This window comes from Eptatretus burgeri, chromosome 2 (assembly GCF_056783735.1).
Source record: "Eptatretus burgeri isolate ZD-2024b chromosome 2, Ebu_testis_v1, whole genome shotgun sequence".
Classification (NCBI taxonomy): Eukaryota; Metazoa; Chordata; class Myxini; order Myxiniformes; family Myxinidae; genus Eptatretus; species Eptatretus burgeri.
The window spans coordinates 42,577,137-42,593,409 of NC_140962.1; the positions used below are offsets into that span (position 1 = coordinate 42,577,137).

At 40.2% G+C, this 16,273-nt stretch overlaps 1 protein-coding gene across 1 annotated transcript in view; it reads right to left on the reverse strand.

Annotated features, from left to right (window-relative positions):
• Positions 1-509: 509 nt before the first annotated feature.
• Positions 510-16,273, reverse strand: part of LOC147031910 (sorting nexin-33-like) — a 43,064-nt gene continuing 27,300 nt past the window's right edge. Inside the window, exons 5-7 of the mRNA XM_085869116.1 lie at positions 4,330-4,689; positions 3,736-4,060; positions 510-3,383 (exon numbers count right to left, since the gene is read on the reverse strand). Coding sequence (XP_085725242.1) covers positions 3,130-3,383; positions 3,736-4,060; positions 4,330-4,689 — 939 coding nt within the window. The 3' untranslated portion in view covers positions 510-3,129. The remainder of the gene's footprint in view (positions 3,384-3,735; positions 4,061-4,329; positions 4,690-16,273) is intronic.

A 16,273-nucleotide genomic window follows, 5' to 3' on the forward strand; every position in this document is an offset into this window, starting at 1 on the left:
ACCATTACCCACTGATCACATTTTGATGCTGCTGTTGGTACCCACATGATGCAACCACAGTTAACCCCAATCAACAAAGATGATTCAAACTCTTTCCATCAACAACCTGCAGAGTGTTCCTCCAGTATTTGCCTGGGTGCTTGCAGATTGCTTTTGCCAAAACAAAAAACCTGTGTTGGTTCTGCTTCTTCTTCTTCTTGCATATGGCAGCTATCATTTCTTGGAAGCACAACTGTCGCTGATGCAGTGCCCCTCTACCAGTGCACACTGGTACTCATTTCTCCGACCTCAGAAGGATGACAGGCTGAGTCAACCCCTGGTGTATTAATTCAGCAGCCAACAGGGCTTGAACTCAGGACCCTAGGATCCCAAGCTGCCACCCCAACCACGAAGCCAACACCAGGCTCTGTTGGTTCTGCTGTATCCGAAGTACAATTACAGGCGCTACAGAAAAAGATCAGTAAAAATGTCGCAAGACGTGTACAGTATATATAAAAAAAAAATATATATATATATATAATGTATTTATTTCCCTGTGGTGAAATACACTGCATAGATCTGTATAGTAAGAGACAAAGAAAAATACATTTCAACTTGCATTATTGTTCTTAATTCAAGGATCTAACAAATGCCACATATCTGGGACTTTTGGTTTCATGTCTCAATTAGCACATGATAATCAAACTGTCACATTCTATGTAACCTCACGTGCATGTATGTAATCCCTTTACTTTGTGGATATGCTTTCCTATTGTGAGCTCGAGATCTTGCTTACTATTAAAATGTTTTTCATCCGTGTTATGGAATGCAGCGATTACCACGACACTATCTGTTTAAAATAAACAAAACAAGAAGAAGAGAAAAGCAGGACAAAGTGCTTGTGTTCTTCGAACTGAAATACAAGGAATCCCAGTAGCAAGAATGATGGAAATGTTCTCATGGAGATATACTGTACATGTTACGCTCCACAGTTTACCCAAACCCAACACGTCCAATTTGATTGCTGCATCTTGCTAATGGTTAATGTCCTTGCTGAAGTTCTTCAATTGCAAAGCTGTTGAACTCAGGATTAGCTTATCCGGCAGAACTCTGAGGTTCCGAGCAACGGGCGAAGCGTGTACTCGTGTCGAACAACTTCATCCATTTGATCGGTAGTTTGGGAGCACGTTGGAGATATGAAACAAGGCAGCTGTATCCCACAGGCTCCACCGGTGAGGCCTAAATTAGTTCAAGCCAGATTTGGGGACATTAATAAACATAACAAATGCTGGAATGGATGTTTGATTTATCTCGAGTAATTAAACTGATGGAAAGCAACTAATTATCTTCGATGCAGACCATGACTTCAGTCCCCCAAGATGTGTGTATGGTTAATGTCCCAATAACCTCACCAATACATTTGGGGAGGGTGGGGGGGGAAACGGATGCAGCTCTCATGCCCATTAGTATAGGCATACGCATTTGCAGCAGATTCACCTCAATCAGCCAAATCACAACAAACCAACCTGATCCACCTCTTTCATACTTCTATTAACAGTAGACATGGAGTTTGGTTCTTGCTCAAATTAGTTCAGCACAAGAAAGTGGACATGACAAGCGATAGCTTCTTGACTACTCCATTGCTATCCTTAACCACCCCCTATTTTGCGTGATCCACGTCACGTGTCCACAATGATCGAATTATATGTGTGTCATTTTCAACATTCCATTTCAAGTGGTGACATTTATACATTGTACAGATAAGGTATCCATATAGGGAATTAATTATGCATAGTGTCTTAAAAAAAAAAATCAAGAATGAAAAAGCCTCAGTTTACCATGGCATAATTGTACATAATTGTACTATTTCAGATCATTTGACTGTTGCACAGCGCAGCTATCAGCATTTACACCTCATGCACCGCCACAAATCTGCACACTAGCATGCAGGCGGATTTGTCCGGCCAACCGTTTTGTGGAGGCGATTATAAATCAGAATGGCAGTTTGGTTATACCTGCCCCACAGGAGCAAATGTCCATCGCTCTTGCAGCTGTCCCATTTAGAAGAGGGATGTTGAAAGAAAGGGAAAAATAATTAAAAAAAAACAAAACTGTCACACAACTCCCCTGCAACACAGTTTGGTTGCAGTGTCCTGGAAGTGGTTTGTGCAAATGCATTTTGCGTGAGGTCAAAGTAACTCGCCGTTCCTTTTGTCAGAAACCTATTGACATCGGACAAAGACTTCAATTTTATATCCTTCAGCACGGACACACGGGCCGATTTGATTTCCACTGCAAATTGCACATGAAACGGCAACCGTCCTGAGCTGCGGTTGGTATTTTGTCGATGGAATTGCAAAGCATATTTACAGAATGCCCTCGTGCCTTTTTCTCCAAAAGTAGATTGCAGCCATTGTGTGCGCACATTTCCACACGAACCAGACCTTCAATGATCCTTCCCTTTGGTCTTCGTCATTAAGTAAACATTGCCAGGAAGCACTGAAAAGAAGAAAGATAAATCTTGGAGTTGCAGTGCTTTGGACTGATAAGCCCCAGCATTGCAGTGTTGCTCCCCACCCCCTCCCCACCAAGCAGTTCCAAGAGGGGCTTCCCACACCAGGGGGGCTTGCTGCACGGTTGGTTCAGTCCGACATTTGAAAACGCAGCCTTTTTGTGCCTAATCTGCTAAAGATCAGCTTTTCCTTTTTCATTCACCATATCTTAATTGAAAGGATTGCAATGGATCACAACTGTCCTTCAGAAAGATCAGTGGATACCAGGAACAAGTAATCATGTCCAACCGTGCACTTGCTCTCCACAAGAACTCTCCGCACAAACTCTTTTGCCTTTCATCAAGTAGACAAAATTCCCGATGCAAACCAGACCTCACTCTGTAAATAAAAGTTTTGAATAACAAGACAAAGATTAAAACAACAGACAAGAAACAGCAACAAGTGCTTCCTCAACCTACTGGCTCAGTAACAATATTCACATCGGTAAGGTTGATTCCACAACCAAACATTTGTGGTAAACATAACAGCCACAGCACAGCAATCCTTTTCACCTGCTTTGAATGCCACCACCAAAACAAACACCTTTCATCATTCACCAGAATTGATCATGAGAATTCAGAACACCTTTGTGACAACCTCACAACCCATCAAACTGTTGATGTGCAATGTCAAGCCGCTCAGCCACAGAGCGGAAGAACCCTGCCTGTTGCTCGAGCAGCGTGCGTGTCATGTCCGCTCCGTCACGCACGCGGCTACTGTGGAAGGCGTTCATCTCGGCGAGGACAGCGTACGAAACGACTCGATTGCGTTCGCTCACGCGCCACGCTTCTGCTGCTGACATCTTTCCCTCGTCGGCGAGACGCTGAGATTCGCGAGCCTTGGTCACCGCACCTGGCCAGACAAGGAAAAGCAACTTGCAATAATTTGTACAATTTTCACCACCGACTCTGCAACTTTGGTATAAACAACATTGACGATTTCATCCTTTCGACACCTTGCTGCACCCATTCAAAACCCAAACATTTAATCACATTTTCTCCTCTGACTCCTTCCAAGCTACTGCTGCTTGCTACTTTCACACAACACACATTCCACTATTTCAACATCATCATCATCGTGTGAAATTAATCACCACTAATACACATCCATTCCCTTTTACCACTCACACCTTTAATGTACCCTTTTTAACATGCCTGCCTGAAGTCAAACTAAACTTTTGAGAAGACAATAAAACCCATCGCACCTTTCTGCACATGCAATATGTCCGAAAAGTTGGCGAGCAATCCTTGGTAGAGGCCCAAGACATCGAGTAATGGCAACAAGTCATTTTCGGGCTGCGCTGCAAATGTGTCCCCAAGTTCAACATATGTGTTTCCCGCAAAAGTCAAGGCTTGCGTGAGTTTCTCAGTCCCATGCCCGCTGTCCATTTCAAAAGCCTGGCCCATCGAGCGCAGCGCGTTGCCCATCCGATGGAACTCTCGTTTAAAAGTGGCACGGTGCTTGCGAGTAAGGTCCTGGGCTGTTTGCGACAGTTGCAGCACCGAGTCGTCCATCTTTTTGGAGAAAGCCTTAAAATAAAAATAAAGGAAAAGAAAAATGCTTTTGCTTTTCTTCAAAAAAAGGTCGGCAATAGATTATTTGAAGCATGAATGCAATGGTGTTACGTCTGGGCAACCAGCATGTTTTGTTTTTTTAAACTTTGTACAATTAGCCATTGGCTAAAGCAAACAATTTCAACCTGTTTAAGCAATCACATTAAGCAAGTTTCTGCAACTTTACCTTTCCAGGATTAAATCAGTCTTTTTGTTCAAAGGAGTAACACTGCAGGTACACTCACCTTGAAGGCCTCCATCTTTGCATCGACTTGGCTGGGCACGAGTTGAGCATTTGGTGTGCGCACCGTTTGGAAGAAGTTTGCACCGGTGAGGTCATCCCGTTCGGCACGGCGCTTGCCCTCCTTCCATGCCCTCTCGTCACCACTCGTCAGAAAGTGATGGAAGGCAACAGATTGAGACAGGATCGGGTGCGCAGCAGTGTACACCAGCCACAAGGCCAAGCCACGTCGGCGCTTGCGGATGAAGTCGGCCTCGAAACGCCCGGTCGCCTGTTTCTCGGGTAGCTGTGGTATGCATACGATAGGAAACTTCTCCACAAGACGTGCGTGCAGCCAGTCAAAATGCTTGTATCGCCGACTGACCTGCAGGTCATGCCAACATAAAAACAAGAGCGCAAGTGAGCACAATATACGCCCGAACAAGAAGGTATATCCAGAATTGTGCGACTACATGGAAAACAGCAACCACTTTAGATTACGAACATATGTCGCAACACACCATCTCCACAGTCTGTACCTATGTACCAAATATGAAACGTGAAAGTTGAAAACGACACCTCACTGCCACATTATTAAAGAAAACCTCAATGCCATGGTATTAAAAACACCTCACTGCCATGGTATTAAAAACACCTCACTGCCATGGTATTAAAAACACCTCACTTCCACGGTATTAAAAACACCTCACTTCCACGGTATTAAAAACACCTCACTTCCACGGTATTAAAAAACCTCACTGCCACGGTATTAAAAACACCTCACTGCCACATTATTAAAAACACCTCACTGCCACATTATTAAAAACACCTCACTGCCACATTATTAAAAACACCTCACTGCCACATTATTAAAAACACCTCACTGCAACATTATTAAAAACACCTCACTGCAACATTATTAAAAACACCTCACTGCCATGGTATTAAAAACACCTCACTGCCATGGTATTAAAAAACCTCACTGCCACGGTATTAAAAAAACCTCACTTCCACGGAATTAAAAAACCTCACTGCCACGGTATTAAAAACACCTCACTTCCACGGTATTAAAAACACCTCACTGCCACATTATTAAAAACACCTCACTGCCACGGTATTAAAAACACCTCACTGCCACGGTATTAAAAACACCTCACTGCCATGGTATTAAAAACACCTCACCCCCACATTATTAAAAACACCTCACCGCCATGGTATTAAAATCACCTCACTTCCACGGTATTAAAAACACCTCACCCCCACATTATCAAAAACACCTCACTGCCATGGTATTAAAAACACCTCACCCCCACATCAAAAACACCTCACTGCCATGGTATTAAAAACACCTCACTGCCACGGTAATAAAAACATCTCATCCCACATTATTAAAAACACCTCACCCCCACATTATTAAAAACACCTCACTGCCATGGTATTAAAAACACCTCACCCCCACATTATCAAAAACACCTCACTGCCATGGTATTAAAAACACCTCACTGCAACGGTATTAAAAACATCTCATCCCACATTGTTAAAAACACCTCACCCCCCACATTATTAAAAACACCTCACTGCCATGGTATTAAAAACACCTCACTGCCACGGTATTAAAAACACCTCACCCCCCACATTATTAAAAACACCTCACTGCCATGGTATTAAAAACACCTCACTTCCACATTATTAAAAACACTTCACTGCCATGGTATTAAAAACACCTCACTGCCACATTATTAAAAACACCTCACTGCCACGGTATTAAAAACATCTCACTGCCACATTATTAAAAAACCTCACCCCCACATTATTAAAAACACCTCACTGCCATGGTATTAAAAACACCTCACTTCCACATTATTAAAAACACTTCACCACCATGGTATTAAAAACACGCAACCCCACATTCTTAAAAACACCTCACTTCCACGTTATTAAAAACAGCTCACTGCCATTGTATTAAAAACACCTCACTTCCGAATTATTAAAAACACCTCACTGCCATGGTATTAAAAACACCTCACTGCCACATTATTAAAAACACCTCACTGCAACATTATTAAAAACACCTCACTGCAACATTATTAAAAACACCTCACTGCGACTTTATTAAAAACTCCTCACTGACACGATATTAAAAACACCTCACTGCCACGGTATTAAAAACACCGAACTTCAACATTATTAAAAACACCTCACTTCAACATTATTAAAAACACCTCACTTCCACTTTATTAAAAACACCTCACTTCCACGGTATTAAAAACACCTCACCCCCACATTGAAAACACCTCACTGCCACGGTATTAAAAACACATCACCTCCACATTATTAAAAACACCTCACTTCCACGGTATTAAAAACACCTCACTTCCACATTATTAAAAATACCTCACCCTCACATTATTAAAAACACCTCACTTCCACGGTATTAAAAACACCTCACCCCCACATTATTAAAAACACCTCACTGCCACATTATTAAAAACAGCTCACTTCCACGGTATTAAAAACACCTCACCCCCACATTATTAAAAACACCTCACCACCACATTATTAAAAACACCTCACCCCCACATTATTAAAAACACCTCACTGCGACGGTATTAAAAACACCTCACTGCCACATTATTAAAAACACCTCACCGCCACATGATTAAAAACACCTCACTGCCACGGTATTAAAAACACCTCACTGCCACATTATTAAAACACCTCACCCCCACTTTATTAAAAACACCTCACCCCCACATAATTAAAAACACCTCACTGCCACATTATTAAAACACCTCACCTCCACATTATTAAAAACACCTCACCCCCACATTATTAAAAACACCTCACTGACACGGTATTAAAAATACCTCACCCCCACATTATTAAAAACACCTCACTGCCACGGTATTAAAAACACCTCACTTCCACATTATTAAAAACACTTCACTGCCATGGTATTAAAAACACCTCACTGCCACATTATTAAAAACACCTCACTGCCACGGTATTAAAAACACCTCACTGCCACATTATTAAAAAACCTCACCCCCACATTATTAAAAACACCTCACTGCCATGGTATTAAAAACACCTCACTTCCACATTATTAAAAACACTTCACCACCATGGTATTAAAAACACGCAACCCCACATTCTTAAAAACACCTCACTTCCACGTTATTAAAAACAGCTCACTGCCATTGTATTAAAAACACCTCACTTCCGAATTATTAAAAACACCTCACTGCCACATTATTAAAAACACCTCACCTCCACATTATAAAAAAACACCTCACTGCCATGGTATTAAAAACACCTCACTGCCATGGTATTAAAAACCTCACCCCCACATTATTAAACCACCTCACTGCCATGGTATTAAAAACACCTCACTGCCATGGTATAAAAAACACCTCACCCCCACATTATTAAAAACACCTCACTGCCACATTATTAAAAACACCTCACTGCCACATTATTAAAAACACCTCACCCCCACATTATTAAAAACACCTCACCCCACATTATTAAAAACACCTCACCCCCACATTATTAAAAACACCTCACCTCCACATTATTAAAAACACCTCACCCCCACATTATTAAAAACACCTCACCCCCACATTATTAAAAACACCTCACTTCCACAGTATTAAAAACACCTCACCCCCACATTATTAAAAACACCTCGTAGCCACATTATTAAAAACACCTCACCCCCACGGTATTAAAAACACCTCACCCCCACATTATTAAAAACATCTCACCCCCACATTATTAAAAACACCTCACCCCCACATTATTAAAAACACCTCACCCCCACATTATTAAAAACACTTCACTGCCACGGTATGAAAAACACCTCACCCCCACATTATTAAAAACACCTCACTGCCACGGTATTAAAAACACCTCACCCCCACGTTATTAAAAACACCTCACCTCCACATGATTAAAAACACCTCACTGCCACATTATTAAAATACCTCACCCCCACATTTTTAAAAACACCTCACTGCCACGGTATTAAAAACACCTCACGCCCACATTATTAAAAACACCTCACCCCCACATTATTAAAAAAACCTCACTTCCACATTATTAAAAACACCTCACCCCCACATTATTAAAAATACCTCACTGCCATGGTATTAAAAACACCTTACTTCCACATTATTAAAAACACCTCACTGCCATGGTATTAAAAACCTCACCCCCACATAATTTAAAACACCTCACTGCCACATTATTAAAACACCTCACCTCCACATTATTAAAAACACCTCACCCCCACATTATTAAAAACACCTCACTGACACGGTATTAAAAATACCTCACCCCCACATTATTAAAAATACCTCACTTCAACATTATTAAAAACACCTCACTTCCACTTTATTAAAAACACCTCACTTCCACGGTATTAAAAACACCTCACCCCCACATTGAAAACACCTCACTGCCACGGTATTAAAAACACATCACCTCCACATTATTAAAAACACCTCACTTCCACGGTATTAAAAACACCTCACTGCCACATTATTAAAAATACCTCACCCCCACATTATTAAAAACACCTCACTTCCACGGTATTACAAACACCTCACCCCCACATTATTAAAAACACCTCACTGCCACATTATTAAAAACAGCTCACTTCCACGGTATTAAAAACACCTCACCCCCACATTATTAAAAACACCTCACCACCACATTATTAAAAACACCTCACCCCCACATTATTAAAAACACCTCACTGCGACGGTATTAAAAACACCTCACTTCCACATTATTAAAAACACCTCACCGCCACATGATTAAAAACACCTCACTGCCACATTATTAAAACACCTCACCCCCACTTTATTAAGAACACCTCACCCCCACACAATTAAAAACACCCCACTGCCACATTAATAAAACACCTCACCTCCACATTATTAAAAACACCTCACCCCCACATTATTAAAAACACCTCCCTGACACTTTATTAAGAACACCTCACCCCACATAATTAAAAACACCTCACTGCCACATTATTAAAAACACCTCACTTCCACATTATTAAAAACACTTCACTGCCACATTATTAAAAACACCTCACTGACACGGTATTAAAAATACCTCACCCCCACATTATTAAAAACACCTCACTGCCACATTATTAAAAAACCTCACCCCCACATTATTAAAAACACCTCACTGCCATGGTATTAAAAACACCTCACTTCCACATTATTAAAAACACTTCACCACCATGGTATTAAAAACACGCAACCCCACATTCTTAAAAACACCTCACTTCCACGTTATTAAAAACAGCTCACTGCCATTGTATTAAAAACACCTCACTTCCGAATTATTAAAAATACCTCACTGCCATGGTATTAAAAACACCTCACTGCCACATTATTAAAAACACCTCACTGCAACATTATTAAAAACACCTCACTGCGACTTTATTAAAAACACCTCACTTCCACTTTATTAAAAACACCTCACTTCCACGGTATTAAAAACACCTCACTTCCACGGTATTAAAAACACCTCACTGCCACGGTATTAAAAACACATCACCTCCACATTATTAAAAACACCTCACTTCCACGGTATTAAAAACACCTCACTTCCACATTATTAAAAATACCTCACCCCCACATTATTAAAAACACCTCACTTCCACGGTATTACAAACACCTCACCCCCACATTATTAAAAACACCTCACTGCCACATTATTAAAAACAGCTCACTTCCACGGTATTAAAAACACCTCACCCCCACATTATTAAAAACACCTCACCACCACATTATTAAAAACACCTCACCCCCACATTATTAAAAACACCTCACTGCGACGGTATTAAAAACACCTCACTGCCACATTATTAAAAACACCTCACCTCCACATGATTAAAAACACCTCACTGCCACGGTATTAAAAACACCTCACTGCCACATTATTAAAAATACCTCACCCCCACATTATTAAAAACACCTCACTTCCACGGTATTACAAACACCTCACCCCCACATTATTAAAAACACCTCACTGCCACATTATTAAAAACAGCTCACTTCCACGGTATTAAAAACACCTCACCCCCACATTATTAAAAACACCTCACCACCACATTATTAAAAACACCTCACCCCCACATTATTAAAAACACCTCACTGCGACGGTATTAAAAACACCTCACTGCCACATTATTAAAAACACCTCACCCTCACATTATTAAAAATACCTCACTGCCATGGCATTAAAACACCTCACTGCCACATTATTAAAAACACCTCACTGCCATGGTATTAAAAACCTCACCCCACATTATTAAAACACCTCACTGCCATGGTATTAAAAACACCTCACTGCCATGGTATAAAAAAGACCTCACCCCCACATTATTAAAAACACCTCACTGCCATGGTATTAAAAACACCTCACTTCCACATTATTAAAAACACCTCACCCCCACATTATTGAAAATACCTCACTGCGACATTATTAAAAACACCTCACTGCCATGGTATTAAAAACACCTCACTTCCACATTATTAAAAATACCTCACTGCCATGGAATTAAAAAACCTTACTGCCATGGTATTAAAAAAACCTCACTTCCACGGTATTAAAAAACCTCACTGCCACGGTATTAAAAAACCTCACTTCCACAGTATTAAAAACACCTCACTTCCACATTATTAAAAACACCTCACTGCCAAGGTATTAAAAACACCTCACTGCCATGGTATTAAAAACACCTCACTTCCACGGTATTAAAAACACCTCACCCCCACATTATCAAAAATACATCACCCCCACATTATTAAAAACACCTCACTTCCACATTATTAAAAACACCTCACCGCCACATTATTAAAAACACCTCACCCCCACATTAAAAACACCTCACTTCCACGGTATTAAAAACACCTCACCCCCACATTATTAAAAACACCTCACCCCCACATTATTAAAAACACCTCACCCCCACCGTATTAAAAATACCTCACTGCCACATTATTAAAAAACACCTCACCGCCACATTATTAAAAACACCTCACCTCCACATTATAAAAAACACCTCACTGCCATGGTATTAAAAACACCTCACTGCCATGGTATTAAAAACACCTCACCCCCACATTATTAAAAACACCTCACTGCCATGGTATTAAAAACACCTCACCCCCACATTATTAAAAACACCTCACCCCCACATTATTAAAAACACCTCACCCCCACATTATTAAAAACACCTCACCCCCACATTATTAAAAACACCTCAGCCCCACATTATTAAAAACACCTCGCCTCCACGCTATTAAAAACATCTCGCCTCCACTCTATTAAAAACGCCTCACCGCCACACTATTAAAAACACCTCGCCGCCACGCTATTAAAAACACCTCCTTCACGCTAGTAAAAACAACTCATCGCCACATTATTAAAAACACCTCGTAGCCACATTATTAAAAACACCTCACCCCCACGGTATTAAAAACACCTCACCCCCACATTATTAAAAACACCTCACCCCCACATTATTAAAAACACCTCACCCCCACATTATTAAAAACACCTCACTGCCACGGTATTAAAAACACCTCACCCCCACGTTATTAAAAACACCTCACCTCCACATGATTAAAAACACCTCACTGCCACATTATTAAAATACCTCACCCCCACATTTTTAAAAACACCTCACTGCCACGGTATTAAAAACACCTCACTTCAACATTATTAAAAACACCTCACTTCCACTTTATTAAAAACACCTCACTTCCACGGTATTAAAAACACCTCACCGCCACATTGAAAACACCTCGCTGCCGCGGTATTAAAAACACATCACCTCCACATTATTAAAAACACCTCACTTCCACGGTATTAAAAACACCTCACTGCCACATTATTAAAAATACCTCACCCCACATTATTAAAAACACCTCACTTCCACGGTATTACAAACACCTCACCCCCACATTATTAAAAACACCTCACTGCCACATTATTAAAAACAGCTCACTTCCACGGTATTAAAAACACCTCACCCCACATTATTAAAAACACCTCACCACCACATTATTAAAAACACCTCACCCCCACATTATTAAAAACACCTCACTGCGACGGTATTAAAAACACCTCACTGCCACATTATTAAAAACACCTCACCGCCACATGATTAAAAACACCTCACTGCCACGGTATTAAAAACACCTCACTGCCACATTATTAAAACACCTCACCCCCACTTTATTAAAAACACCTCACCCCCACATAATTAAAAACACCTCACTGCCACATTATTAAAACACCTCACCTCCACATTATTAAAAACACCTCACCCCCACATTATTAAAAACACTCACTGACACGGTATTAAAAATACCTCACCCCCACATTATTAAAAACACCTCACTGCCACGGTATTAAAAACACCTCACTTCCACATTATTAAAAACACTTCACTGCCATGGTATTAAAAACACCTCACTGCCACATTATTAAAAACACCTCACTGCCACGGTATTAAAAACACCTCACTGCCACATTATTAAAAAACCTCACCCCACATTATTAAAAACACCTCACTGCCATGGTATTAAAAACACCTCACTTCCACATTATTAAAAACACTTCACCACCATGGTATTAAAAACACGCAACCCCACATTCTTAAAAACACCTCACTTCCACGTTATTAAAAACAGCTCACTGCCATTGTATTAAAAACACCTCACTTCCGAATTATTAAAAACACCTCACTGCCATGGTATTAAAAACACCTCACTGCCACATTATTAAAAACACCTCACCTCCACATTATAAAAAAACACCTCACTGCCATGGTATTAAAAACACCTCACTGCCATGGTATTAAAAACACCTCACCCCCACATTATTAAAAACACCTCACTGCCATGGTATTAAAAACACCTCACCCCCACATTATTAAAAACACCTCACCCCCACATTATTAAAAACACCTCACCCCCACATTATTAAAAACACCTCACCCCCACATTATTAAAAACACCTCAGCCCCACATTATTAAAAACACCTCACCCCCACATTATTAAAAACACCTCACCTCCACATTATTAAAAACACCTCACCCCCACATTATTAAAAACACCTCACCCCCACATTATTAAAAACACCTCACTTCCACAGTATTAAAAACACCTCACCCCCACATTATTAAAAACACCTCGTAGCCACATTATTAAAAACACCTCACCCCCACGGTATTAAAAACACCTCACCCCCACATTATTAAAAACATCTCACCCCCACATTATTAAAAACACCTCACCCCCACATAATTAAAAACACCTCACCCCCACATTATTAAAAACACTTCACTGCCACGGTATGAAAAACACCTCACCCCCACATTATTAAAAACACTCACTGCCACGGTATTAAAAACACCTCACCCCACATTATTAAAAACACCTCACCCCCACATTATTAAAAACACCTCACCCCCACACTATTAAAAACACCTCACCCCCACATTATTAAAAATACCTCACCTCCACATTATTAAAAACACCTCACCCCCACATTATTAAAAACACCTCACCCCCACATATTTAAAAACACCTCACTGCGACGGTATTAAAAACACCTCACCACCACATTATTAAAAACACCTCGTAGCCACATTATTAAAAACACCTCACCCCCACGGTATTAAAAACACCTCACCCCCACATTATTAAAAACATCTCACCCCACATTATTAAAAACACCTCACCCCCACATAATTAAAAACACCTCACCCCCACATTATTAAAAACACTTCACTGCCACGGTATGAAAAACACCTCACCCCCACATTATTAAAAACACCTCACTGCCACGGTATTAAAAACACCTCACCCCCACGGTATTAAAAACACCTCACCTCCACATGATTAAAAACACCTCACTGCCACATTATTAAAATACCTCACCCCCACATTTTTAAAAACACCTCACTGCCACGGTATTAAAAACACCTCACGCCCACATTATTAAAAACACCTCACCCCCACATTATTAAAAAAACACCTCACCCCCACATTATTAAAAATACCTCACTGCCATGGTATTAAAAACACCTTACTTCCACATTATTAAAAACACCTCACTGCCATGGTATTAAAAACCTCACCCCCACATAATTAAAAACACCTCACTGCCACATTATTAAAACACCTCACCTCCACATTATTAAAAACACCTCACCCCCACATTATTAAAAACACCTCACTGACACGGTATTAAAAATACCTCACCCCCACATTATTAAAAATACCTCACTTCAACATTATTAAAAACACCTCACTTCCACTTTATTAAAAACACCTCACTTCCACGGTATTAAAAACACCTCACTTCCACGGTATTAAAAACACCTCACCCCCACATTGAAAACACCTCACTGCCACGGTATTAAAAACACATCACCTCCACATTATTAAAAACACCTCACTTCCACGGTATTAAAAACACCTCACTGCCACATTATTAAAAATACCTCACCCCCACATTATTAAAAACACCTCACTGCCATGGTATTACAAACACCTCACCCCCACATGATTAAAAACACCTCACTGCCATGGTATTAAAAACATCTCACTTCCACGGTATTAAAAACACCTCACCATCATATTATTAAAAACACCTCACTGACATATTATTAAAAACACCTCACTGCCACATTATGACAAACACCTCACCATCATGGTAATAAAAACACCTCACTTCCACATTATTAGAAACACCTCACCGCCACATGATTAAAAACACCTCACTGCCACATTATTAAAACACCTCACCCCCACTTTATTAAGAACACCTCACCCCCACATAATTAAAAACACCTCACTGCCACATTATTAAAACACCTCACCTCCACATTATTAAAAACACCTCACCCCCACATTATTAAAAACACCTCACCCCCACTTTATTAAGAACACCTCACCCCCACATAATTAAAAACACCTCACTGCCACATTATTAAAACACATCACCTCCACATTATTAAAAACACCTCACCCCCACATTATTAAAAACACCTCACTGACACGGTATTAAAAACACCTCACCACAACATTATTAAAAACACCACTGCCACATTATTAAAAAACCTCACCACAACGTTATTAAAAACACCTCACAGGCATGGTATTAAAAATACCTCACTTCCCAATTATTAAAAACACTTCACCACCATGGTATTAAAAACACGCAACCCCACATTCTTAAAAACACCTCACTTCCACGTTATTAAAAACAGCTCACTGCCATGGTATTAAAAACACCTCACTTCCGAATTATTGAAAACACCTCACTGCCATGGTATTAAAAACACCTCACTTCCGAATTATTAAAAACACCTCACTGCAACGGTATTAAAAACACCTCACTGCCATGGTATTAACACACCTCACTTCCACATTATTAAAAACACCTCACTGCCATGGTATTAAAAACACCTCACTGCCACGGTATTAAAAACACCTCACTGCCATGGTATTAACACACCTCACTTCCACATTACTAAAAAAACCTCACTGCCATGGTATTAAAAACACCTCACCCCCACATTATTAAAAACACCTCACCCCCACATTATTAAAAATACCTCACTGCCATGGTATTACGAACACCTCACTGCCATGGTCTTAAAAAACACCTCACTCCCACATTATTAAAAACACCTCACTGCCATGGTATTAAAAACACCTCACTCCCACATTATTAAAAACACCTCACCACCACATTATTAAAAACACCTCACCCCCTACATTATTAAAAATACCTCACTGCCATGGTATTAAAAACACCTCACTTCCACATGATTAAAAACACCTCACCTCCACATTATTAAAAATACCTCACTGCCATGGTATTAAAAACACCTCGCTGCCACATTATTAAAAACACCTCACCC